At 37.2% G+C, this 25,752-nt stretch overlaps 3 protein-coding genes across 4 annotated transcripts; 2 read left to right on the top strand and 1 right to left on the bottom strand.

Annotated features, from left to right (window-relative positions):
• Positions 1-215: 215 nt before the first annotated feature.
• LOC148958596 (uncharacterized) lies at positions 216-1,394 on the top strand. Its single transcript, XM_089112149.1, has one exon. It carries the CDS (start codon positions 333-335, stop codon positions 1,176-1,178), a length of 846 nt encoding a protein of 281 aa, XP_088968275.1. The 5' UTR covers positions 216-332; the 3' UTR covers positions 1,179-1,394.
• A 6,665-nt stretch (positions 1,395-8,059) lies between these two features.
• LOC135692195 (uncharacterized) lies at positions 8,060-14,373 on the top strand. The gene is made up of 4 exons (XM_065210264.2): positions 8,060-8,164; positions 10,402-10,572; positions 11,169-11,311; positions 13,146-14,373. Coding segments are annotated over exons 1-4 (1,410 nt in total). The 5' UTR covers positions 8,060-8,162; the 3' UTR covers positions 14,240-14,373.
• Positions 14,374-17,529: 3,156 nt separating this feature from the next.
• LOC135692196 (THO complex subunit 4) lies at positions 17,530-21,493 on the bottom strand. Of its 2 annotated transcripts, none has more exons than XM_065210266.2 (6): positions 21,127-21,493; positions 20,725-20,877; positions 20,222-20,369; positions 19,356-19,428; positions 18,422-18,567; positions 17,530-17,600 (listed from the first exon to the last, which is right to left on the bottom strand). In XM_065210266.2, exons 1-6 carry the CDS (start codon positions 21,316-21,318, stop codon positions 17,596-17,598), a joined length of 717 nt encoding a protein of 238 aa, XP_065066338.2. In that variant the 5' UTR covers positions 21,319-21,493; the 3' UTR covers positions 17,530-17,595. The 2 variants fall into 2 exon arrangements, with proteins under 2 accessions (XP_065066338.2, XP_065066337.2); XM_065210265.2 differs by having other exon boundaries at positions 18,366-18,567; positions 21,127-21,488.
• Between the last annotated feature and the right edge of the window lie 4,259 nt (positions 21,494-25,752).

Raw genomic sequence — 25,752 nt, 5'->3', positions numbered from 1 at the left:
TACACAATTATCCCAATGCAAATTTATTAGTGCCTTGAAATTAGAAACAATTTGTTGAAAATCCTATCAAAACATCGCATGTTACAGTGCAATCTTAATGACGCAAGTGCAACAGTTAGCTCCTCGAGACGAGGGAGAAATTTGATTCCATATGACGTAAGGAGGATGGATTACAAACCAGAATGACGGTTGTTTTTCTATTCCAGGATGGTGACATTTGAACAGATTAGCAATATCAAGAATGACTTAGAAATATAAATTAAAAAACCTGCAGTCGTTTTACAGTTGGTTAGAGAGCAGAAGAAAGTGGTACACATAGAATTAATTCGAAGATGTGGCACACTTTTGGCACTGCGTTTGTCGCTTTCGTTTTATGCATTTTGGATCGTAATTCGGCAGACATTCTTGATAGCAGCTACCTTGCGCAAGTGAAAGCAAGGGTTTCTAGTCAGTATGGCTCCGTACCAACTCATGTTATCGAAGTCCTGGCTGTCCTCGACAAAAGTCTAAACCTTCTCAGCTGTCTACCAACCAAAAAGGTGGATTCGCGATGCTACGAATCTCCCGGATTCTGCAACCATCCTAAGCTCAGAGTTGGTGGCAAGCCTCTTGGATTAAAGTTCGGTTTCTGCAAGAACCCGTGGACCATTAAGATTGGCTTTAAGTTGCCCAAAGCCCCGTGGTACTTGAAATGGGGGTTTGGACCAATGGTAATTCCGATACACGTTAACGAAAGAGAAGGCGTTGTGAAAATAAACTCGGTAACCAAAGGAGATGTCAAAGCATTGGGGTTCTTCAGGCTTGTTAAGGCCCAAATAAGCATAAATGGCATTTTAAGATGGGACTGTACCAAACCACGTAACAATCAAGCGACTAGAGTGCGTTACAACTCAGGATACGTTGATGGCATACCCGGTGTGGATTACAACAAACTCTACTACAAATTGCATGTTCGCATGGAAGTGAAAAAGAAGAGATTTCCCTGTTTTTGTTACAGATGCTACAAGGACTACTGTCGCGATATTGTGAACAAGAAAGGACATTTTGGAACAGGCCCAACCTCTTGTATCAAAGATGCACAAGATTACCATCGAAAGCAGCAAAGGAGAATAGAGGAAAGACTGCGTCACCGAAAATGCTCCCGTCGCTTTCCGTTTCGCTGTGCCCATATTCCATAAATCACGTTACAGAACTAAATAGCGAAAAAAGGAAAACAGCCTTGTAGCATGTTATACGACATAATGTTGACTTAATTTTTTACGCTTTTATCTTTATGAATCATATTTTCATAATTCATTTTTTTTGTCTACTGATATTTGGCTTAAAAGATTTGGAATTTCAAGCCCAACACTTCCCTCCTCAATTTCAGAGCATTACGTCATCGTTACGGTTAATTTTTGTCTTTTTCTGTTAATGTTTCTGTCAGCAGAAATGCAAAGATTGAATGAAAAACAACAGTAAAAATGGGTTCAAATTTCAACAAAAGTTAATTGCTAATTATATTGCTGAGGGTGCAGAAAAAGAGGATGTTCCACTTTTACAGTGAAAATAGCAGAAGTAAAATTGGAGTTTTTTGACATTTTTGACAACATTTTTGACAACTGACATGACCGATGGTCAAATAAGAGTGCAAATAAAGTTCTATAAACCAGCCAAGCTATAATACTGCGCTTGCACGGGCATACCAAACATTATGAAACAAAAGTTATAAAATCTAGGGCTTATTATGGTAAGGATAGATTGTTTTACCCCAAAACTCACTGTGATTACTTTGCTCGATAAAGAATTTTCTTCAGATTTCATACTCAATTTTAAGAAAATTGGCAGGTAAAATGGTAGTTGGGCCATGTTCAGAGTAGCAAAAGACGTACAAGTACGAGTGGTACAACCCCTACAATTTTGAGCTATCAAACCTGCTTAAAAGTTTTTGGGTGGCATTTATTGAACTTAAGATGTGTCGAAGGACATGTGACCTACGAGAAACTTATCAAAACAAGGTAGCCTTACATCCATTTTTTCTTTCATAGCATCTCATACCGGCTGTTTTTAGAATGAGGGCATAAAATTATGACATAGATGATTTTTTTTAACAGATATAGATGAATTAGTAAAGACAGGTTATATGCGACGTAGACGGTGAAGTCACAATCTGGTAATGACTAATCAGCAAAAAGAAATAAAATATTTTAATTTTAAATGGTCGGTCCTTATCATACATTGGTCGGTTAAGCCTGATTTGCTGTAGGTAGCTATGTGGCTAGTCTAAATATAGTGGTGATCAACAACGAAGTCTCAATGAAGGCCAAACATGTTGGTGCAACATGGCAGCTCCAAACAACCAACAGCTGGCAACAGTGGCGTCGCCACGGGGTGGACTGGGACAGACATATCCACCCCAGTTCTCCCCGAAGTCGATTTTCTAATTTCTTGCAATCCGTTGAATAACCTTTGGGAGGGGGCCTGGGCTGATCAGTTTGATTTCGATTTTCGCACTGTCAAAAAAGCCATCATGCTGCTTGAGCAAGTTGCTTGTCCAAAAATTTCAAAATAGATAAAAAATGCTAAAAGAGGATTTTCCACGAGTCTAGAGAGGGTGGGCGAGAAAATTTGTTTTTGTCCACCTCAGTTTTTTCGAGCTGGCGACACCACTGGTTTGCAACACTGTGAGAAATGAGACAGTTTCGACAAGAGTATTAACAAATAAATCCCTTTTGGCTCTGTTTCTCAAGCAGGGGCAAACACACAAATTGAGCTTTGGGAAGGTGTTCCAAAATTATGTACCAACATGATGCTCCAGAGGATTCTGGACCGTCTACCTAATATACTAAAATCGAAAGTTTTCGACGGAAAGTTTTGGCAAAAAACTTCGGACGAAAAACTTTCGGCCGCATTTTCGAGAATTTTGAATATACATTTTTTCCATGATGCCAAAATATATGCTTTTATTAACTGTCAACGTACGTAAACCAATCATACCTTTCTTACAAGAAGCTATCTTTGAGTTCAATTGAAAAACTAAGTGGAAACTAGCACACCCCATGGAAAAACGATGCAAACTTAGTAGCTTGGAATAACTACCAGAAAGTTTTCAATCATGTTTTAAAAAGGATTCAAGAATCGAAAGGTCTGCAAAAACACAGTAGGAGAACTGCTGTAAACCTTGGTTATTATAGGGCAATGTTTTACCCCATATGTAGGTTAGAAGACATATATAAATGCTAGATCAACTTCAAGTACTTTATGATGCACACTCCATGATTACAAGGTTAAACTGACACACAATTATATTTCTAAACAAACTTTTTTTAAAAAAAAGTGTAAAGGATTAATCTGTAATTAACGAAACAAAGCATTTTCCTACTCATTAGTGATTAATAACAAAGGATAAAAGACGCTATGTTGTAGCCACATGATTGTTTATAACAGGTGTTGATAACGGCGAATTCCTTGTACTATAGTACCCTTGGTGCCAGATCCTCAGAGAGTCAATTGATGAAGAATGGGGAAATGAATTGCAAATCTGCCATTCTACTGCGCAATTCCTTTCCTCGTTTTTCATTCATTCACTCTCTGAGGCTCAGGCACCTAGTGTAGATCTGGGGCAACGAAATCTTAAAGGAAAACATTTATTTGAATCACAAGAAAATCGTCCTGGAAAACACAGATCATATTTGATTTTCATAGATGCCCAATAATATTTTGCGTAAAATATATCTATTAAAATTTTATTCAATGAGTTCTCTTTTTTCTTAGAATTCGAACCAACCCTTTCAGACAAAAATAAGTTTCGGACGACTTTTTGTCCGAAAGTTTGATCGTCCGACTTCCATTTGTACCTGTATTTTGGCTACACAAAATTTCATAAAAAGTTTATCTACGTCAACGAGACCAGCTTTTTCCTTTTTCAACGCAAGTATGAAATTTTCTGAAAAAAAGTTTGAGCAGCTGGATCTAAAAATAGGAGGGGTAAAATTGTCAGAAGCAGAGTCGAGAGTCCAGGAACTTAGGAAATTCACTTTGACCAAAGCAAATAGATTTTAGTTGCAGAAAAGTAACAGTTCTTGCATGCGTCTAGCCAGTGGGACTAAGGATTATTAACAAAATTGAGGTAAAGACGATGGATCAAAGCCAACATGACGCGGTTGATATGGATCACCGCGAAGTCGAATTTCGAATTATTTTCAAAATAGGAAGTAGGAAGCTTTTGGTTTAGAGATAAATAGAAAAATATCTAAGCAATACACAGTCTGAGCTAGGGCTGAAAGTACGAGGACGAAGCGATTCGAACATGAGGCTCACTTTTGGCACTGTGCTTGTCGCTTTCATTTTATGCAGTTTGGATCATAGTTCTGCAGAATTTCTTGATAGCAGCTACCTTGCGCGAGTGAAAGCAAGGGTTTCTAGTCAGTATGGCTCCGTACCAACTCATGTTAACGAAGTCCTGGCTGTCCTCGACAAAAATCTAAACCTTCTCAGCTGTCTACCAACCAAGAAGGTGGATTCGCGATGCTACGAATCTCCCGGATTCTGCAACCATCCTAAGCTTAGAGTTGGTGGCAAGCCTCTTGGATTAAAGTTCGGTTTCTGCAAGAACCCATGGACCATTAAGATTGGCTTTAAGTTGCCCAAAGCCCCGTGGTACTTGAAATGGGGGTTTGGACCAATGGTAATTCCGATACATGTTAACGAAAGAGAAGGCGTTGTGAAAATAAACTCGGTAACCAAAGGTGATGTCAAAGCATTGGGGTTCTTCAGGCTTGTTAAGGCCCAATTGAGCATAAATGGCATTTTAAGATGGGACTGTACCAAACCACGTGACAATCAAGCGACTAGGGTGCGTTATAACACAGGATACGATACCCGTTCAATCAGGCTGGATTACAACAAACTCTACTACAAATTGCATGTTCGCATGGAAGTGAAAAAGAAGAGATTTCCCTGTTTTTGTTACAGATGCTACAAGGACTACTGTCGCGATATTGTAAACAAGAAAGGATATTTTGGAACAGGCCCAATCTCTTGTATCAAAGATGTACAGGATTACAACCGTAAAGAGTATGAAAAATACAGGAAATCGTGGCGTTATATATTTTCGTCTCGGCGCCGTCCATTACCTTTGATTTAAGAAATGTAGAAGCTTGACAAGAAGCCGAAAAGAGGAAAAAGCAGCCTTGATACAGAAGCATAGAATTAGCAACTTTTACTCTAATCATTCTGTTTGAATTTAGCTGACTTTTTATTAAAAAAACATTGTAATCTCCAAATATAGATTCGAAACTGGTTTGAATAAGAATTATGCTCATGCTCCATTGATTTTGTTCTAACAATCTTTTGGTGGTACAAAACCTAAAAATGGATTTAAAAAAAGCAAATATTTGAGTACTTTTCGTCTGGCACTCTTCAGAGTTTAAAACGTCAGAACATAAATCGAAAACCCTACGCTAGGAAAGATATATACCCAGTTGTGGATCGAAATAGGCCAGTCAGAAACGCGAGCACATGACTGTTAAGGTTCCCCAATCAGTGCCGCTTGTCTATAAAGAATGTTACCAATGAACTCCTTTTGTCTACACAATAGCGGTTTTTCGTGCCTATGTAGACAGACTCCAAAACTGATTTTTTCTAAGCCCGTAACATTATCATCCGCACAAACGATTTGTCTGCTCTTCTTGAAAAATCGATGTTTCTTGAAGACTCAAAAGAACGCATTAGTTATCATTTTCTTGAAATTTTATTTGATTCTTGCAACCAAACGTTTCACAAATGTTTTTCCAAGCTCATTACCAACAGTCACGATGGAATCAATTTTGTCATTTGCATGAAAGAACAAGTTTTTTGGTCACAGAATAACTAGGCTCTGTGTCGCACTGACCTACAATGCCTGCCAAAAGTCCTCGGAACACCCTGAGATTGCTGTGAATTCGCGAGTCCCCTTCTATTTCCATGTCAATAAGGAGGGTGTTGCCCCCCTTTCCCCTTATACAATTTTGATTCGCTAGCTGAAAACCATAGCTATGTAAAAATGTATCACTTGTACATGTAGGATTTTTCATATTTCCGTGGCACAACATTGTACAAGGGGGGAGAGGATGTTGCAGCTCGTGCACAACTTAAATTATAGCAAGTGTTCCAAGACTTTTGGCAGGCATTGTACTGTTGACGTTTTATCCGCAAAGAGGAATTGTAGCAGGAAACGTTATCCTCTCCAGTTTTGGTCTGTGACGCAATTAGAAATGTTTCAGACAGGGTAGGGCCAATGAAGTTCACGTTTTGTAAAGAAAAAATCAAAATCCGCACGTTTGCATTCCCATGTTGCTTTTGTCGCTAAATCGTTTAAATATTTCAGACTTTCACTTGGCAACTTAATTGATACTAACTTAAAGTAGTGTTTGATATTTTCTCAGGGAGGCATGCACTCAAAGACGGCAACGGGGGCAAGTACCAAGAATAGGACAAAACAATGGTAAAATAAAGAAATTGCTAAATTCCCCCAGGGCCGCTGCCCCATTGCCCTCATGGCACAAAGTCCTTGTCTTTTCCTCTACGAGACTTTGTTTTAGTAGTACTTTGAAGGGAACTCGGCTGGGAGGAATTGTTTATTAAAAGAAGATGACAATAGCATCTAGGTGTGATTAGTAAAGGATATTGAAACTTTTTTGATATTATAAAAGGACCTGTCTGGCTATGGTCCTTATAAAGAATGAAATGCTTATTTGAGGAAAAGTAGCCTGAGATCTTTAAAAGCTGCAGAATCGGGCAGCTAATTGATGCGCCTGCTATGCCACTGATTCGCAGTTTGGGTTGGCCAACTAAAGGTGACATTGCTGTTCCGCTTTTAATAATGATTATTAGAAGCGGAACAGCTACAACAAGGTACAAGCAGTTAAATGGCCTTTCCAACCTGTTCGAAAAAAATTCGACTCGAAATGTTAGAAAACTGAGAAATACCGATACCGATCTTTCGAAAAACAAACAATGGGCAGAGAGCTATTTCTTTTCGTGGACCTTAGCTTTGGAACCAACTTGAACCTGACGCAAAACAGGCACCTTAATCAAAAAATAACTATGAACGACCATTCCTATTTCGTAGTATCTATCTTCTTACTTTTTAAAGTTTTTGCCACGGCCCCCTGAAAAGCAGTTCTCATGGACTGACGGGGCTACCGTGCCTAATTAAATTAAAATGTAAATGTAATGTAAATATAAAGATCAGACTCTCGGGGTGGAGGAGACGGGGGTGGAGCAGTCCGTCCAAGCCTAATCTCCGGCTAGAGGAAAAGCAACGATAATGATACATGAATTTTAGAACAGGAATCAAAGGCTAAGCTAAAGAAAATTAATGGAGGGGGGGGGGGTTATAGATTTTCCAAACAAATATGGCCTTTCTAAGGTGTATGTTAGCAACAATACAGCGTGACCAACTGGTTCAAAACCTTGAGCCATTTGAGAATACACAGACAACCTTAGGCAGGAATGGAGTGATATGGGTTAATTTTTATTGTTATTTATATACCTTCGAAGTTTACCCCACCTTTGGCAACCCCCTGTAAGGAACGACCTATCAGAACCACGTTATTATTATCAAATCATAAACTGTTTCATGCAATAGGTGAGTTAAGGATACGGTTGTGAAACCCGATGGCTCTTCTTTCATACGACAATTATTTTTCTACGGGTTACCAAGAAACCAAAAAATCAAAAGTTCCGAAAAATTGGGGTAAAACGGAATCAACCCCAGTGCTGTCTGTTATCAGAACAAAAATTTGTTGAAAGTTTGTGTTTTAAAATGGCTAATGAAATTATTAAGTATTTCAACTCGACAAATAATAATAAATACGAATAGCGAAAAATATCTGGTGAATTGCGCGTTAGAAATGATGGCTGAGATATGGCCAAATGAGCAAGGCTTTTTCTTTTAAATCATTGTCAATTGGGTTTTTTTTCATAATTTTGTCTAATCTTTAAAATTCCTTGCTGATTTTTGCTGCCCTTTCAGACTATGATTCAAGATTTAGAAATTCTAAAATAAATTTTTGAAGAGGTCACAACTTTTTGAAGCACCGCACCACACTGTGACCGCATCAGCAACAAATAGCAGCAACAACAACAACAGTTATGTTGTTGCAAGGATAGGCCTAAGTTTACGACTGTTGAGGTGCAGAATGTAAGTACAGAATCTTTGGCTATCGTATCAATCGTGTCACCATATGATGAAATTGCTTTTTAATGATAAGTCTTCTAATTTTCAAAATTTTATTTTGCTTCCAAATACAGTCCTACCAACCCGTTTGTATCTTTGCGCGGGGATTCTAACTCTCCCGTTTTGGCAGGGATCCTCATTCGTTTCGCTTCCCATTTTAGGGCATGTCCTCTCGTTTTCTTTTACCTAACTTTCTTTAAGTTGACATATATTTTTCGTATAAGGTAACAAAAGGATATACTCTCAAACTAATGGGCGTAAAATTTAGTTACTTTGAAATATGCTTCGTTTTGCTTCTATTATCACCACAGACCTCCAACAGCACATTTCAATGTCTTTCCATTGCTCAGAAAGACAGGTTTAAGGCTCTTTCTAGTCCTCATAGCAGTGTTGTTGGGTAAGGAGCCGATAATACAGTAAGAAAAAAAGAAAGGGGATCTCAGGACTCCCATTTTACATATTTCAAGTTATCAAGACAAAGAGTTTTTCATATTCCTTTTGCCCAGACCAGACCAAGCTGCAGAGTAAGGCAGTTTCCAAAAAAAATATTAAGTGTACAAGCTGGAAACTTTGCATCTAGCTCAGACAAGTTTATTTTGAAAATATCTCACTGCATGCCTGAAATTACTCACATTTAGAAATTTTTAGTAAAGATCATATAACTTATTACACAAAAATAATGTGGCACATTCATGTCTGCTTAAATTTATCAGCTGTTATTAAATGTCTAGCAATAAGTAAACGTCTGTTAATTTTATTTCACTTCAATTTTTATGCAACGTTTCAAAACTCCTGAAAATAGCCAAATTTTCGATTATATATATCTTAAGTATGTTCTTATATATGGAAAAATGAGGATAACAGAAAGCATCCAAAATGGCATGATCGGATAAAACTTAGGTAACAAGGACACTGTCCTAGTTTTAATCAAGGTACAGAGAAAATTAAGGTACTTTTATATAAGGAACATTTGAATAACTTTTCTATACCATAAATCCTGGAATAAGCCCCAACGCTCGAATAAGCCCTTACACTCAAATAAGCCCCCATGGGGCTTATTCAAGGAAAGCATGATTACGAATGATATCTTATTTCAAGAAAGCTCCCACAGGACAATGGCCTTTTTGTAATTTTTCAATTTATTGCATTGAGAAAATTATGTTGTTTGAGGAAAATACTAAACTTTGAAATAAGCTCCCCCCCCTGTCGAATAAGCCCCCACCCAAAAATTCTTTTTTTGCAAAAAAGCCCCCAAGGGCTCATTTGAGGATTTATGGTATATATTATCATTATCAATTGTTTCTGCCTGAAATTCAACTTCTTCGTCATCATTTTAAACCGTCTCATTTTAAACCTAATATTGGAGTCATCAACATACTCTTCAGTCAGGTGGTACTTGACCAATCTCACTGTTTGCTTAATCTCTGATCGCATTAATTTGTTCCATGTTATTTGGTATATATATATACTGCATTATTTTCATGTGCAAGGACATTTTAGAAAACTATTTTGGGTGTGCGCTTGCCATATTCTGCAGTCTTGTGTGCAGGTAACAAAATTTGCCAGCTGCACACTGAATTGTAAATTTGAATTTTGACCCTCAAGACGTTTGAAAAATAAACAAGAATCATTACTCTATGATATGTTCTAAAATACAGGAAAATATAAAAGATCTTATGTCAGTGCTTGTGACTGTTTCAATTCTGCAACAGTTGACAAAATTGTGAAAGCAAACTTAAAACTTAGCATGGCTAAAGATTTGGAAGATGGTATTAATCAGAAAATGTTGTTGAAAAACCTGCAAGAAGTAGGCATGAAGGTGGTTACAATAAGATATCATCTTGTAATGAATAACTTCTGCACTTTCTGCAAACTTCTCATTAGAGATTTTGGAGTTTTAAAGTTGCTCCCAATCTGTGTTAGGATATATACAGAAAAATCATTCAATTTATATAATTAAGTAACATGCCTGGTAAGGCTATATTTGAAAATCATTTTCGAGCAGGGGCAGACACTTGGTCAAATATTGGGGAGCAAGCCTATTGTTTTAATAAGATGATGTCACATTTCCCGTTGTTTTAGAACAAAAGACCATTGTCCTTTAAAGTATTGAGGGCAGTTGCGCCTGTGGCCCCCTAAGTGTCCGCCACTGTTTTAGAGTTGGTATAAGGCATTTAAGTGAATCATTTAAATTGTGATAGGGCAAGGGAAAAGGACACAAGAGGGCGAGAGAAGGTCCAAAGAAAAAAGGACAGAAACAGAAAAGTTTCAAGGGATTCTCCAAGCCCAAAAAGAAGAAGTAAAGGATCTAGCGATAAGGTCAGAGACAAAGACAGGAAGCAAAGAAGAAAAGCAAGTCCATCTTCTGAGAGGTAAATATTTAAAAGTGGTTCATATTATCTAATGGTCTAACTGCTTATTATTTATTTAATGTATCCATAATTGCCTCTTAGTTCACCTAGAAGTAATTGGAAATGACATTGCATCCAGAGACATAACTAAATGTAATAGCAGCTGCAGAGAAAGTAGTTTAACAACCCTATGATCTCATCAAGCTTGATACGCAGTAATGCAACTTAAAACCCTCCTGTTCTATATTTGAAAGTGTCTCCAGCTCTGGCCATTTGATATCAAGGATTATACAATCAACTGGTAAACTTTAATGTTCATAAAAAAGCAATCCATATGATATCTTTGATTCATATTAATGGATACTCAACAAAAAACATAAACTCGATTCTGTCAATGATGAGCCTTGAACCTAAAAAGTCTCCTCAGTGGCTGCTCTTAATAACTAGAAAATAATTTTTGCCCTTCCCTTCCCTTCCCTTCCCTTCCCTTCCCTTCCCTTCCCTTCCCACTCTATACTTGTAAAATGAAGATTCTCTATATATATATAAAGTAAAATTTTACTTTCATATTACTTGCTTCATCCGTATCTTATTTCATTATTATTAATTCATTCAAGTTCTAGTGACAGTTCAGGGTCAAGCAGCTACAGCTCATCGGCAAGCTCTTCCAGCTACTCATCAGATTCATCTGACTCTAGTTCAGGAAGCACTGACTCAGAAAGTAGCTCAAGTAGTGCATCTTCCTCAGATGGGGGAAAAGGTAAGATATTCCATGCAGTTATCTTAGAATTAATACAGTATAATCCGGTTATAACGAACTTTAAGGGACCAGCGTATTAAGTATCTTATATCCTAAGTACGTTGTAACAAGGGTAAGTAAAAATTGATTAAAACCAAGCACACCTTTTGCCGGGACCAAGCACACTAGTACATTATATCCGAAAGTACGTAATAATCGAGTACGTTATAACGGGACTCTACTGTATGTGCTTTTCTCATTTTGAAGACTTTTAGTGGCAATTTCTTATATGATTAAAAGATTTGCATTTTAAATTTGGCACTATATAAGAACCTTAATTATTCAAAACTCATTTTGAACAAGGATGAAAAATTGATCTATGATGAACAGCCTGTTAAAAACCTGACCCCAAATAAAGTCAGTTTTCAATTCAATCTTGTTTGCCCTTTACTTCTTCCTAAAAGAACAGCTAAAATTTAGATATTGTTCTATTTTGTAGCATCAACATTTTTCAAATATATCTTGCGTAATTTATATGTCTTTTCAAATTTCTGTGTATAAAAGATCCAATGAAATAGATGGGGTGCTTTTTATTTGGCTGCTGTTCTTCTGAATGAGAGACTACCAACTCTTTTGAAAGAGAAACAAAACTGGCAGTATTAAAGGGGGTTCTAATTTTATAGGTATCTGAAAATGTCTCTCTGAAATGTTTATCAATAAAAACAATATAAATAGGGGTCCAATATTACCACTACTGCTTTCATTTGTAAGTTATAGCTTCCTTTCACTTTAATGACCTTAAATAAAATTTGAAGCAAGAATTCAGTGTTTTGCTTTTGATCAAGCCTACACCCAATATATTTGAATTTTTGTTAAAATTTCTCTGTGTATTTATTAAACCGTTTAGACTATTTGACTCAAGACTAAGACTAAGTCACCATTGACTCAAAAATATTGACAGTAAATTGCTCATTCAGCAAAAAATTGTTCATCCATAGCTTAAGCAAGGGCTGCCAGCATAGAATTTGTCCAGCCAGAATTTTTCTTACATTTCTGTTGAAAAGTCAGGCACTGGTTTTCTTATCAGTGTATATTGCAAGCCTACTTTCACTGGTCAGTACAAATGCTGGAATTCTGTCTGCCTAAAACATTGCATGCCTCCTCGATAAACCATGTATTTTCAATACCATCAAAGGACACCCCTCCCCTCACAAAATGGTGGACACCTTGATACAATAGACAAAATACTTGTCAAACTTCCTTTCCAAAGGCAAGGTTTTGTCACAATGGAATCCACTCTGAAATTGGCAGCAAACCCCTTTTGCTTCATGTGATATCTATATAAGTTACACTTTTCTTGCATTTTGTAGCAGTGTTTTGGGTTATTTCAAAGTTAAATAGAAAGCAAATTTTGGGTTTTACTCTAAGAAATCATTGTCATTTCTGAAAAGATTTTCCAATCACAACCTCCTCCCCCTGTCTTGAAAAAATCCCAACATATTCTATATAATTTCATCATTATCAACTGAACTATTGCAACAAGAAACTTTCCACAGTCGGGTAACTTTTACCTTCTGCTTCAGTAAAAAATAACTCAAAAAAGTTTAAGTTGTAACATAAATCCAGCCTCTCTTCCCAAAACCAATTTCCTGCTAATTAATATTCCCAGTAAGCTCAAACCATTTAAATTCAACCCCTCAGAGGCATGTAGTTAACCAAGTGGACTGCTGTTCTGCAGTAATGTTTTTGTGTAGGCAAGGGTTTTTGTTCCCATTTTGATTGTAAGAAAAATCAGACTTAACGCAAGGCTGATGGTGAAAAAAGCTGTGATGAGCGTATATCTTTTCCTCTGCAGGCAGAAAAAGTAAAAAGCAAATTTCAAAGGGAAAGAGAGTGAAAGATGCTGCGCAGCGACGGTCAAGAGAAAAAGCTGACAGTGTTCCGGATTCAAAGAGCAAAGTTGTTGAAAGGGAGGCATCACCCCATGTTTCCCATAAACAAAAGGACATTGTAATGGCTTCACCGCCCCCTGTAAAACAGGAGACTGAACCAGAGAAAAAGGAAATTAAGGTGGAGCGGGCAGTATTGGAGGAAAAAGTGAATAAAGATAGGGTTGTAGAAAGCACTGAAATACGTAAGGACTTGCCTAAGAGCTATCAAAGGGAAGCCAGAAAACCATCACCTGATAGCGGTAGCGATGAATCGGCAAAGGCCAAGTCCCCAGCCAGGAAAAGGCTTGTTTCAGCCTCCGATCATTCGAGTTCTGAATCGCCTCCTAGACGCAGATCAAGGTCAAAGGAGCGTGGAAAGTCAGCATCTGCGTCTCCAAGACGTCGAAAACGCAGTCCCAGCCCTGTGGCTACAAAAATCCATGTCGGAAACCTGACGCGAAACGTAAATAAAGATCATATTACGGAGATATTCTCTATTTACGGCAAAGTGCGCCATGTGGAAATGCCTGTAAATCGGAACAATTTAGTTCTTCGTAACTATGCGTACATAGAGTATGAGGGTCCAATGGAAGCTGAGAAGGCTGTAAAACACATGGACGGGGGTTGGATTGACGGACAAGAAGTGCAAACAAAGCTGATCCTTCCAATGAAGGATCGCCGACGACCCAGCCCAGGCCGGTTTAACCCAAGAAATCGTAGACGGTCTCCGCCTAGACCTCGCCAGCCACAACGAAACTTCAACAGGCGGTCTCGCACGCCACCAAGACGAAGATCGCCTAGCCCCGGAGCCCGACGACGGTCACCAAGACGGTCACGAAGTCCAGTAAGAAGACGCTCAAGATCACCAGTACGCGGCAACTTCCGTCGCAGGCGAGGCTCAGTGTCGACAGAGAGTTCAAGGTCGAGATCCCCAGTTAGAAGAGTTGGAAGACAACGATCAAGGTCGGCTTCAGTTTCTAGGAGACGACGATTTAGCAGGTCGAGCACAAGCTCGTGAACAGATCAGGGATGACGACGAACTTAGCGAAAATTAACAGATAGATACTGATAACGAGATAATACACTGTAGCTTATTGTAAACCTTTTTAATGTAAATGTTTAAGTATTCTATTATGTTTGTGTTCTGATTTGTCCTTATCGTCTGATAAAAAAATGACCTGTAGTCTTACAATACGGTAAACAAGAGTTGCAGTTGAACAGTCCCAGGGAAGAAAGTACCACAATCAGAAATCCAAATTGTATGGGAATTCTATTTTGCATCAAACTAAACCCAAAAAGTTTCGGACGATTAAAATTTCGGAGAAAAATTCGTCCAAAACTTAATTTGTCCTAGGTCTCAGTTTGTCCGACAGTCTTTGTTCGAAAGTTTTAAATTCTTAGAAAAAAGAAATTCACACGAAAACACATTTGATGCATTGATGCATATCATTTGCATTGCATGCATGCGGTTTCTTGTGGTCCTGATTCATATATTTCCTATATAACAATTGATTTAGATATCGTTACCCAAATATCCTTCTGTTTTTGCTGGTTTTTTGTTTCTTGAATGCCTTCCAAAATTGGATTGTGAAACGTTTTCTACGTTATTAACCTTTTGTAGCTACTACAAGCTTCTAAGTTCGCATCCTTTTCACGCATGGCGTGCAAGACTATCATTTCTCCAGCTTCTTTATTACACCTATGTAATTAATTTATCTATGATTGATTAACGGAAGACTACAGTTGACATGGCATATATTTTGGTACCATGTAAAATGTTTATAAAAAATTCTAGAAAGTTTGTCCGAAAGTTTTTTATCCAAAGTTTTTTGCAGAAACTTTGCTATCCGAAAGATTCCGATTTTAATGTTGTGCTCAATTCAGGAAGGGTCCCTTCTAATTAAAAAACTTTTGCAGAGTAGAAAAAAGTTTGGTAATTAATTTATAACAACGTGCCGGGGCTCCCCGCTAAAGTCCACTTAAAATTATAATTTTCAACTGTTAAATTTTGCGCTAGCGTGTAGCATCATGAGCACCCGGATTTGCCCATATGCTAATAAACTTATTTCTGTAGTTTGTAGGTCTTGAATCCCTACCTATGAAATTTCTTAAGGAAAGTCTCGCGTCGCTACCTTTTTTAATCTTATAAACCCTTCTATTAATGCTCAGCTCACAGGAGCAGTTTCAAGGTAACGCCATTTTCAGACACTTTTTTGAGGGGGGGGAGGGGAGTGGACGCCCATTCAAAGATGGAACTAATTAGTTTTTAAATATTTTTCCAGATCGCATGTCACAAAAGTAAAAAAATTTTGCAAGGTCAATTTGATCGAAGTTTTATTAAAATATCGTCATCTCTCTACTCAAGATCATTTGAAATGTCCAATTCTTTGTCATCTTTGCACCTTTTCTTCTCGCCATCTCCGTCATCAACACGGGACAGATCGCGGGCTATCGGGGAAGCGCCTGCCAACAGGGTTGCGTTTTGGCTGAAAATTCCGGGACAGGATTGCTTATCTCTCTTTTTCGGCATCGAAAAAAAACTTCCTTAAATTATCATGATTTCAAAATTTTATTCCAGGTGAGGGTCAGAGTTAGGAAAACATTACTATTGCATGGTCACTGACCGGAGGAAGGTCCACGAAAAACAATAAAAGCTCCAATGACACACCCAAGCCACACCCACTTTCTATCGTTCTATCGACTCTGCTGTTCAGACGTTTGGATTTCTCCAAAATTTATCGATTTTAAATTCAACCTGTTCAGGATTCTAGTCTCTTAATTTTTATTATACCATTCTGTCGTGAAAAACCAGGACTTTTGTTTTTAAGCATGGAGAAAAGTGGATACTTCGATGGTGTCTCTCACTCACAAAGATGGAGTTTTCTGGCAACTTTTTCTGGCAGGCACATCCCCGTCATTTTCTCGTAAGTAAACCCCTGAAAGACCATGCACACGGGAGGGAGGTGTTATTGTTCAAAAGGGAACCCTCATTTTGGCAATGTTTACGTTTTATTGATAGCAGAGTAGGCAGCAGAGTAGTTCTGAACGATTCAGCTCAATGATTGATTTTCTATGAACTGCATGTATCAAATCCAATATCAATAAATTGTACCTTTTGTAAGATAAAATGCTTATTTTGTTGAAATAATACTCTAATGGAATAATATATCAAGATTCTATAAATATGCAACATTTCATGAAACATTAGTCAAAAGAATCCCCTGCTGGTTTGGTAAATTTTAGGTAATTTTTAACGTGTTCGAATAATTCCATTTTGTTCAGTGCAACGCAACCTGAGAGTTGGGGTCTGGAATTCAGGCTAGTGCAACAATGCTTGTGATGTTTTTTAATGTTTAAACAGGGAGGGAGAGCATATGGTTGAAGCAACAAGAATTGAATTTAGAAGGGAAGGAATGGACAATGCTAGTTAGCAACTAATTCTTTAGACAACAGACTGATGAAAAAACTTATTGAATTACCATCTTTTTAGAAGAAATGCTATAAATTTGGACTTTTTACAATAGAGACACACTACTTCTTTGTTTCAAAAAATGTGGACTAATAATCGGATCACTAGCTATCGAAGACAAAGGTACCTTGGTTCAAAATCTAAACAGAAAATATATCAAGTAGCTTGTATGATTTTGTAATGGATGTTTTTTCTAGGTAAACCTGTAACTCCAAAAGTATAGCAGGAGACACGAAAAAGTAGTCAATGGTCAATTACTTCTTTATACATAAAATGAAAAGCATACATACTAATTTCAAAACATAACTGGCTAATGAAAGCAGTTTAAATTTAACAAATGCTTACAATAATACTACATATATGGCAGGAATTTGAATGAGTGATATCATACATGTCAATAGCAAATCCCACAAGCAGTGCCTTCCTTTATCTTGCCAAGCTTGCTAACTTAAGCTTTGCAAAATAGAAATGTTGGGCTATGTGTGCATTTAAACTAAAATCTTCCACATGACAATTGGTAAATCAGATTTCAACAAGGAGAAATCTGAAGGATGGTATTGTTTTGATCAACAACTGTGCCTATACAGAAAAGCAGCCTTTCAACAAAGCAAGCTAAGCAAATAATTTCCCCAAGAGTGAATCCCAATCTAAATTAGAAACTGAATGATACTTCCTCCTAAAGTAAAAACTACAAACAGATAAAATCAATAATGTCCCTTTGGTAAACATCACATCTGTTTCACTCAATGCATGTGCTGTACTCATTCTGCCTTGTAGACTGCAGTGGCAAACATTATAGTTCCTGCTTGGGCTCCTTGCCCATGTTTTGAATATATATCAGTTTTGAACATCATTTTCAAACCAACTGAATACCAGTCCTTTAATCCATATCAATGTCATCATCTTCAACCTACCAAAATAAACCCAAAAATTAAAAACATATTTCAATCAAAAACATACCTAAATGTGTCTTGAAAAGTAACAATACATTTATGGTGACCAAAGTTAAGGCATCCAGTTATGGTTAAAAGACTTTCTCTGTAGGGGGACATTTGTTTTGTGCGGCCACTGTAGTTTCATGTGATATTGGCATTCATTGATGACAACTTCAGAAGCTGTTTGGAAACAAGTAGGAGGCAACTACATGGGATCAGTGTCAGGCCAACCAATAGCCTTGCAGAACAAGAATCATGACTCAGCACATTTGAGTCAATGCCTCAATGCCCCCTCCTCTTAACATAACTCAATGCCGCAAAATATAATTACATAAAACAAATGCAAGCTAAATTGAAAAATAAAATACAATAGAGTGCAAAAAGTGGCATTAAGAAAGGACATCAGTTATTATTATTAAAAAAATTTATTGTCATAAATATTAACAAAGAATGCTTTGACTGATAAAGGCCTATTACCAACACTGACTGTCCTTTTTGCAAAGGGGACCTCCTAGGGGTATTTAGTCTACAGTAGTATGCATTTACGCATTAGTCATTATGCAGGTGCTTTCTTGCTAAGAAAAAGTTATTTTAAACAAGATAGAAATTCCAAATTTTAACAAGAAATTTGTCTAACTTATTGTTGAAAGTTAAAATTTATTTCTTGGTGGCAATTTCTCAAATTTATGAAAAGCCTGCTGACACAGCAAAAACAAGAAACATGTAAGGAGAAAAACTACCTTAACTTTGTATGCATCGAGTTCTGCATCAAGATCATCTTTTGAAATTGGCTTACCGCCACGTCCTCTCCTGTTACCACCACGTCCACTGCCTCTTCCTCCTCTACCTCTATTGCCACCACGATTACCGAATCCTCTGCCTCCACCAAAACCTCTGCTGCCACCTCTTCTGTCTCTTTGATATCCGCTTCTTTCTCTGTAGCTTGATAAATCAGAAGGACAAATGCCAAAAATCTGAGCAGTCTTCTTAAACAGCTGGCTGAGTTTTATCTGCATGCACTGAAAGCATCCTTTAGCAACAAACTTCCAGACCATTATTTATCTATGTATCTATCTCATATGAGAGATCTTTCAGACTATGCCAAACCATTTTACACTGTCAACATGTATCACCCTTAGCACTTTTTGACGAAAGGAACATAAAGGAGCTGTTACCAAATGAAATAAGCAACCTGATCCCCCAATTTTACTGAGCACAAAAAGCCGACATTGTTAAATCAACAAAAAACAAAATCCAAAACGAGCTGGTGATGGTCAAATAAAAATAAAAACAGACAGTTATAACAACTGTTTGCTGTCATTTTCATCCAACATAAACATAACAAAACAACATGAGGTTGTGTAAAAGCAATGTAAAACTTTATTCACCTTACCCCTGTTCTCTCTATCAAGGTGATAAAAGAATAATTTCACACAAAAACCTTCACTGCTGCCGTTTCCAAACCATGTTGTTACACAGGTCACAACGGTTTTCCAAAAGCAGCATGCGTGAAATTCCTCACACCCAATAAAAGGTTTTCCAAGCACTGTTCTGCAGCTAATGGAGTCCACCAAATGAATACCTTCTGACACAAATTGTCAAATTTGGCTAATTCATCCTTGTCAGAACTGGTTTGCAAGGCAGCTCTTTTGAAACCAAATAAAAGTTTGGTACAAAAATAAGATTAATATTGTGTCTTGCTCTTTCATGGCAAGATATTACTTATTTACCTTCCTTGGTTATTTGAGGCTGCACTGGCACCAGACAAGGCTGTTGTTATCATCTCAATCTTCATTGGTCGTCCTGAATCAAAACAACATACAATAACAATATGAAATATACTTCTTTAATGCAAAATCAAATAACAAGTGAAACAACTAGAAACAAAAATATATATAAATATACATATATATAAACATATTAAAACAGTTTTGTTGCATAAATTTTATGTTGCATAAACCTTTACTGAAACGAAACTGTTAAACAAACATACAAATGAGACAAAAAGATTCAATATAAGCAAAGTCAAAGAAACAAAAACTGTTAATCTATCAAACTTGTCTACTTAATATTTAAGCTACACTTATTTTAATTATAAGAAATTTGCTTTCAGAAAAAAGTACTGGATGGTCAGAAAAAATTAAGAAACTTTGGTATATACTCGAAGCAAAAAATTTAAGGAACTATCAAATCATGATAAAACTGAGAATAACAAAATTTTGTAAAATTCAAAACATGATTGCCCTGTTGGATTAGAACCTGAGACAGAAGGGATGAAAATATACTTCCCACATCTAAACACAGCATTAGAACAGAAGCAAATCTCTTGGCGTGATAAAATAGGTCACAAACATTTCATAACATTATCCATGACATAAGTGTAGTACTTGACATCAACCTTTCTTTTAAAAAAATGAGGGTACTTGATGTATAGCACAGTATAGTTCTCAGTTGCTACACCAAGTTTTTTGTTCTATGTAATTATCAGGTAGCTGTTCCTGATGATGAAACTTGGAGTAGCAACTTAGAACCGTCCTGATCTATACACCAAAGCATTTATGTATGTATATTTGGGTAGTTACAAAACTTTACACACCATCCAGTGGAACTCCATTGTATGTTTTAAATGCTTTTTGCGCATCTTCACGCCTGACATAGACTATGTCGGCTGTACCATGTGATTTTCCAGCTGAATCATAATTCAATGTTGCTGATTTTATGGTTCCAAACTCTTGAAACAATTCCTAGAAAACAATTTTCTTAGTATAAATATAGGTAGGAACCATTTGCCAACAACTGGATGGATGGATTCGTACATAACATAAGCTGAACCATTAAAAAATGATAAATGAACAGTATATTGAAGATATCTATTTTATTTGTTAAAACTTCTCCAAGCTTGAAACCTGTTGCTGATGCTTGAAGAGAAACAAACCAGGTAGCAAAATAACAAATTGAACAAACTGTTCTCAAATCAAAAACTGTGCAAATTGGATTTGAGGAACAAGTTAGGGGAAAGCTGGATTGATGATGGCTTTCTTACTGAGATAAAATTACTTGAATAAATCTGAAAAATTAATCATTATAATGAAAAAATACCTGAATGTCTGATTCTGTTACACCAAAATCTAAATTTGAAATATGCAGCTTGCTGCCAGTTGAAAGTCCACCACTACCAAAAGAAGTTCTTTTTGCCTGTCCACCACCACTTTCAAACATATCATGCTCCCATCTGTCAGGCATATTTCTTGGCTGTGAAAGGAAGAGTGAAGCTCTTATTAAAATCACGAAATAAACAAGAATAAGGCAAATCAAGCACATAAGAACAAATCTTAAACAACACCAAATGTTTTTGTGGCTGACTTGAAACTAGGCCTCCTCTAAGGCCAAGCTTGACTAGCGTTCCTGGTGCGACTTTCGTGAAACAGTGAATTCAAAACTTTTGAAAAGATTAATATAATACTTAAAAATACCTTCCTAGTTTTAAATCTATTAACTTACTCGAGAGTAGGGGGTTCCTCGACCTCTACCGCCTGAACTTCTGCCACGTCTCATAGGCCCTCCACTACCGCCGGCACCGCCACCTCCACCTCTGTTGCCTCCTCGTCTCTGTCCCCTTCCACGTCCACGACCACGCGAACCTTTGTTTTTCTTGATGATATCATCTAAGGACATATCAATTTTATCTGCCATGATGTTATTCTTTCTGTGTTTTTAATCTTCGAAGCTACGAGGAATTGAAGTTGTATCGACTGCTAACTTGACAGTTTTGCAGTGTCTTCGGAAAGGCTATGAACATGGCATTCCCGAACAAAGGCATCATGGGTAGTAACGACTTTCAAAAAGAGAATGGAACCGACTGACATCATTGTTTACCATAAAATGATGTTTCCATCTTTGTGCCAGGTGCAGAAGGAAGAATGCCAAAAGCTAGGTTGAACCTGCAAAATATTTCCCAAAAAATCCGAAGAAGAAAAACCCAACAGCTTTTTGCTAATTTTTGCTAATTTGTTTCAATTTAATTTGAGCACATCCGAAAAAGGAGCGACTTGATACCATTGAGTGACAGTATCCTAACCAAACACGTCACACTTTTTTCAATCAACTTTAGTCACAAGCTCGATCTAGCAGCCAGACAATATTTCAAATGAAATGAAAAGTTTATTACGTAAAGAGCGACTTGATAGGATGGCAAAAATTTTAAGACAGTAATCTAACCATTATCATATGATCCATTTTCGAAGCCTCTACCCGGTCGGTGAGAGTAGGGCACTTGGGCCCAGAGTAGGGCCCAAATATCTAGCTATTCAACAAGAAATTTCCTTCACCTAGACATCCCAAGGCAAAACCTAGAATTCTCCAAAAGAAGTTTTTTCTATTGTGGTGCACAGACGTGGAAGGAAATTTCATTACAGATAAGAATAACAGATAGGAAAAATGTACTTGCCATGCGCAAAGTAACCACAGGGCACCGAGAGAAACTGGCGCAGGGACTTTGTTTATCGCAAAATCCGCCATAATGAAATGTTGCCGCCCTTATGAAATCGTCTATACGCAACAATGATACCATGAACATTTTTATTATGTTTACTTTTGAGCAAAGGAAAAAGGAAAAAGAAGTGTAGAAGAGTACAACAAACGAGATAATTTTTAGATAATTGTTAATAGTTTAAGGCAACGAAAAGTTCGTACGTTTCCTCGCGTTGCTTGTTATCAGCTAATTTAAAAACATCAAACATTTAGACAGTTCCTAAAAGACACTAGCTTGAATATATATGTAGCTCAAAACTCACAAAACAAAAGCGTTAATTCAAATGCCACATTTTGTCCAGTCTTTTCCCAGTTCAAAAAATTTCATCATTCCTTTGTCTGCATTGAAATCTTTCGGGTCCAACATATTTTTATATCAACCATTAAGCTTTCAGCAATTTACAAACACGATAAAATTATTTCATCAAATCCTGATTCAGCCTGACCATGCACTTTAGCGCTTCCGTTTGTTTTTTTGCACATGGATTATGAATGATAAACTGAAAGCGCGAGCTCAACCGAGAGCTTGTAAAAAATGGGGGAATTTGATTGGAGAAGACTGTTTTTCAACTGTTGCCAATTTTTCATAAAAGTCAGTAAAATTGATAATGGCACATTAAAGGTTTCGTACATTTAAAGCAACAAGGGGGTTTCCATCTGCAAAGTTAAGCGTCCCTGCAATAATAAAATAATAATCATTCAAATAAACTATACCTAGTGGTGGATTGAAGGAGGGAAACTAGGGGCAGGTCTGCCGCCCTTTTTGGAAATCGTCCTTCCCTTTTAAAGAATGAGAATCAGGTGACAATTTTTATGAGACCTATCGATAAAATTACTTCCAGGATTACCTCAAAGTTAAAATTGCCTTGATTTAAATTGAGGCAATGTGAATTGGTCACGATGACAATGCTTGTATGCTTGTAAGTGGGAAAATATTCCCTTCAAGGCTACAATTGATCTTTTACGGGGGCTGAAAAATTAAATTGTGCGAAGTTAGCACGGCGTTCTACAGCACTTTTAAACTCAACTGATTAGGAGCTGAAACTACGATGATATCTCAAAATCGGCTCTTTGCAATGCTTAGATATTTAAATTAAGGCAATGTGAATTGGTCACGATGAGTTTAAAAGTGCTGTAGAACGCCGTGCTAACTTCGCACAATTTAATTTGTCAGACCCCGTAAAAGATCAATTGTAGCCTTGAAGGGAATATTTTCCCACTCACAAGCATACACGCATTGTCATCGTGACCAATTCACATTGCCTTAATTTAAATATCTAAGCATTGCAAAGAGCCGATTTTGAGATATCATCGTAGTTTCAGCTCCTAATCAGTTGAGTTTAAAAGTGCTGTAGAACGCCGTGCTAACTTCGCACAATTTAATTTTTCAGACCCCGTAAAAGATCACTTGTAGCCTTGAAGGGAATATTTTCCCACTTACAAGCATTCAAGCATTGTCATCGTGACCAATTCACATTGCCTTAATTTAAATATCTAAGCATTGCAAAGTGCCGATTTTGAGATATCATCGTAGTTTCAGCTCCTAATCAGTTGAGTTTAAAAGTGCTGTAGAACGCCGTGCTAACTTCGCACAATTTAATTTTTCAGACCCCGTAAAAGATCACTTGTAGCCTTGAAGGGAATATTTTCCCACTTACAAGCATACACGCATTGTCATCGTGACCAATTCACATTGCCTTAATTTAAATATCTAAGCATTGCAAAGTGCCGATTTTGAGATATCATCGTAGTTTCAGCTCCTAATCAGTTGAGTTTAAAAGTGCTGTAGAACGCCGTGCTAACTTCGCACAATTTAATTTTCCAATCCTCGTAAAAGATCACTTGTAGCCTTGAAGGGAATATTTTCCCACTTACAAGCATACAAGCATTGTCATCGTGACCAATTCACATTGCCTTAATTTGAATATCTAAGCATTGCAAAGAGCCGATTTTGAGATATCATCGTAGTTTCAGCTCCTAATCAGTTGAGTTTAAAAGTGCTGTAGAACGCCGTGCTAACTTCGCACAATTTAATTTTTCAGACCCCGTAAAAGATCACTTGTAGCCTTGAAGGGAATATTTTCCCACTTACAAGCATACACGCATTGTCATCGTGACCAATTCACATTGCCTTAATCTAAATATCTAAGCATTGAAAAGTGCCGATTTTGAGATATCATCGTAGTTTCAGCTCCTAATCAGTTGAGTTTAAAAGTGCTGTAGAACGCCGTGCTAACTTCGCACAATTTAATTTTCCAATCCTCGTAAAAGATCACTTGTAGCCTTGAAGGGAATATTTTCCCACTTACAAGCATACAAGCATTGTCATCGTGACCAATTCACATTGCCTTAATTTGAATATCTAAGCATTGCAAAGAGCCGATTTTGAGATATCATCGTAGTTTCAGCTCCTAATCAGTTGAGTTTAAAAGTGCTGTAGAACGCCGTGCTAACTTCGCACAATTTAATTTTTCAGACCCCGTAAAAGATCACTTGTAGCCTTGAAGGGAATATTTTCCCACTTACAAGCATACACGCATTGTCATCGTGACCAATTCACATTGCCTTAATCTAAATATCTAAGCATTGCAAAGTGCCGATTTTGAGATATCATCGTAGTTTCAGCTCCTAATCAGTTGAGTTTAAAAGTGCTGTAGAACGCCGTGCTAACTTCGCACAATTTAATTTTTCAGACCCCGTAAAAGATCACTTGTAGCCTTGAAGGGAATATTTTCCCACTTACAAGCATACAAGCATTGTCATCGTGACCAATTCACATTGCCTTAATTTGAATATCTAAGCATTGCAAAGTGCCGATTTTGAGATTTCATCGTAGTTTCAGTTCTTAATCAACTGTGTTTGCATTTGCCTTGGAACGCTGCGCTATCTTCGCACAATTTAGTTTTGCACTGTGTATGACAAAAATGTTATGGCTAGTGGATATAATTCTGGAACTATTTACGTCTCACCTTGTAAATTTCATTAACATTGTTCACAGAGTATTATTTTATTCCTGTTTACTGGCACTGACAGTTTCATCTTCGCCTCCCAGATTTTACTGGGCACGTGTTAGGTATTGAAGAACCTGTAAATGTGCACATAAGCCCGCGATACTATGACCAGCGGCAGACATTTTTCCTATCTGTTGATAAGAATAAGAATGATTACCACGTTCAAAACGAAATTAAAGGAATTCCTGCAAAATTAGCATTCTTTCCCGAAGCACGATCCCTAGGAAGACCAGCATTATATGTTAATTAATCTTTACATTTTCTTTTTTAACTTAGTAGCCAGGGGCGGATCGAGACATTCTCAACATTCTCAATTTAGAATGTCAGATTTTCCCAGTTTGATTATTCTAAATAAAATGCTAAAAGTAATGAATGAGCTCAGATTTAAGATTCAAGATAAGCATACATCTTTTTATTATGTATTTTAGGTATTTATTTCTACACAATCGCCGTATTTGCTACATTTTACTCCGTTTTGCCTTTGCGAAACATTTTTATATCTTCTCCGATGAAAAACCAAATTCTCCTTCATTGAACCTAGTACCCAGGAGAGTAGTAAGAGGCTGTGCCGTGTCCTGTATCTAGG

The sequence above is a fragment of the Rhopilema esculentum genome, chromosome 13, assembly GCF_057945365.1.
Source record: "Rhopilema esculentum isolate cy_ngs chromosome 13, ASM5794536v1, whole genome shotgun sequence".
NCBI classification, from domain to species: Eukaryota; Metazoa; Cnidaria; class Scyphozoa; order Rhizostomeae; family Rhizostomatidae; genus Rhopilema; species Rhopilema esculentum.
The sequence above is the reverse complement of the archived record's forward strand: the minus strand, read 5'-3'. Positions and strand labels throughout refer to the sequence as shown.

Coding starts and splice junctions, on each gene's coding strand:
- LOC148958596 (XM_089112149.1), top strand. CDS start 333: ATGTGGCACACTTTTGGCACTGCGTTTGTCGCTTTCGTTTTATGCATT.
- LOC135692195 (XM_065210264.2), top strand. Junction 10,573..11,168: donor GCAAGTCCATCTTCTGAGAG/GTAAATATTTAA, acceptor AATTCATTCAAG/TTCTAGTGACAGTTCAGGGT. Junction 11,312..13,145: donor TTCCTCAGATGGGGGAAAAG/GTAAGATATTCC, acceptor TTTCCTCTGCAG/GCAGAAAAAGTAAAAAGCAA.
- LOC135692196 (XM_065210265.2), bottom strand. CDS start 21,318: ATGGCAGATAAAATTGATATGTCCTTAGATGATATCATCAAGAAAAAC. Junction 20,370..20,724: donor TAACAGAATCAGACATTCAG/GTATTTTTTCAT, acceptor ATTGTTTTCTAG/GAATTGTTTCAAGAGTTTGG. Junction 19,429..20,221: donor CAATGGAGTTCCACTGGATG/GTGTGTAAAGTT, acceptor GTTTTGATTCAG/GACGACCAATGAAGATTGAG.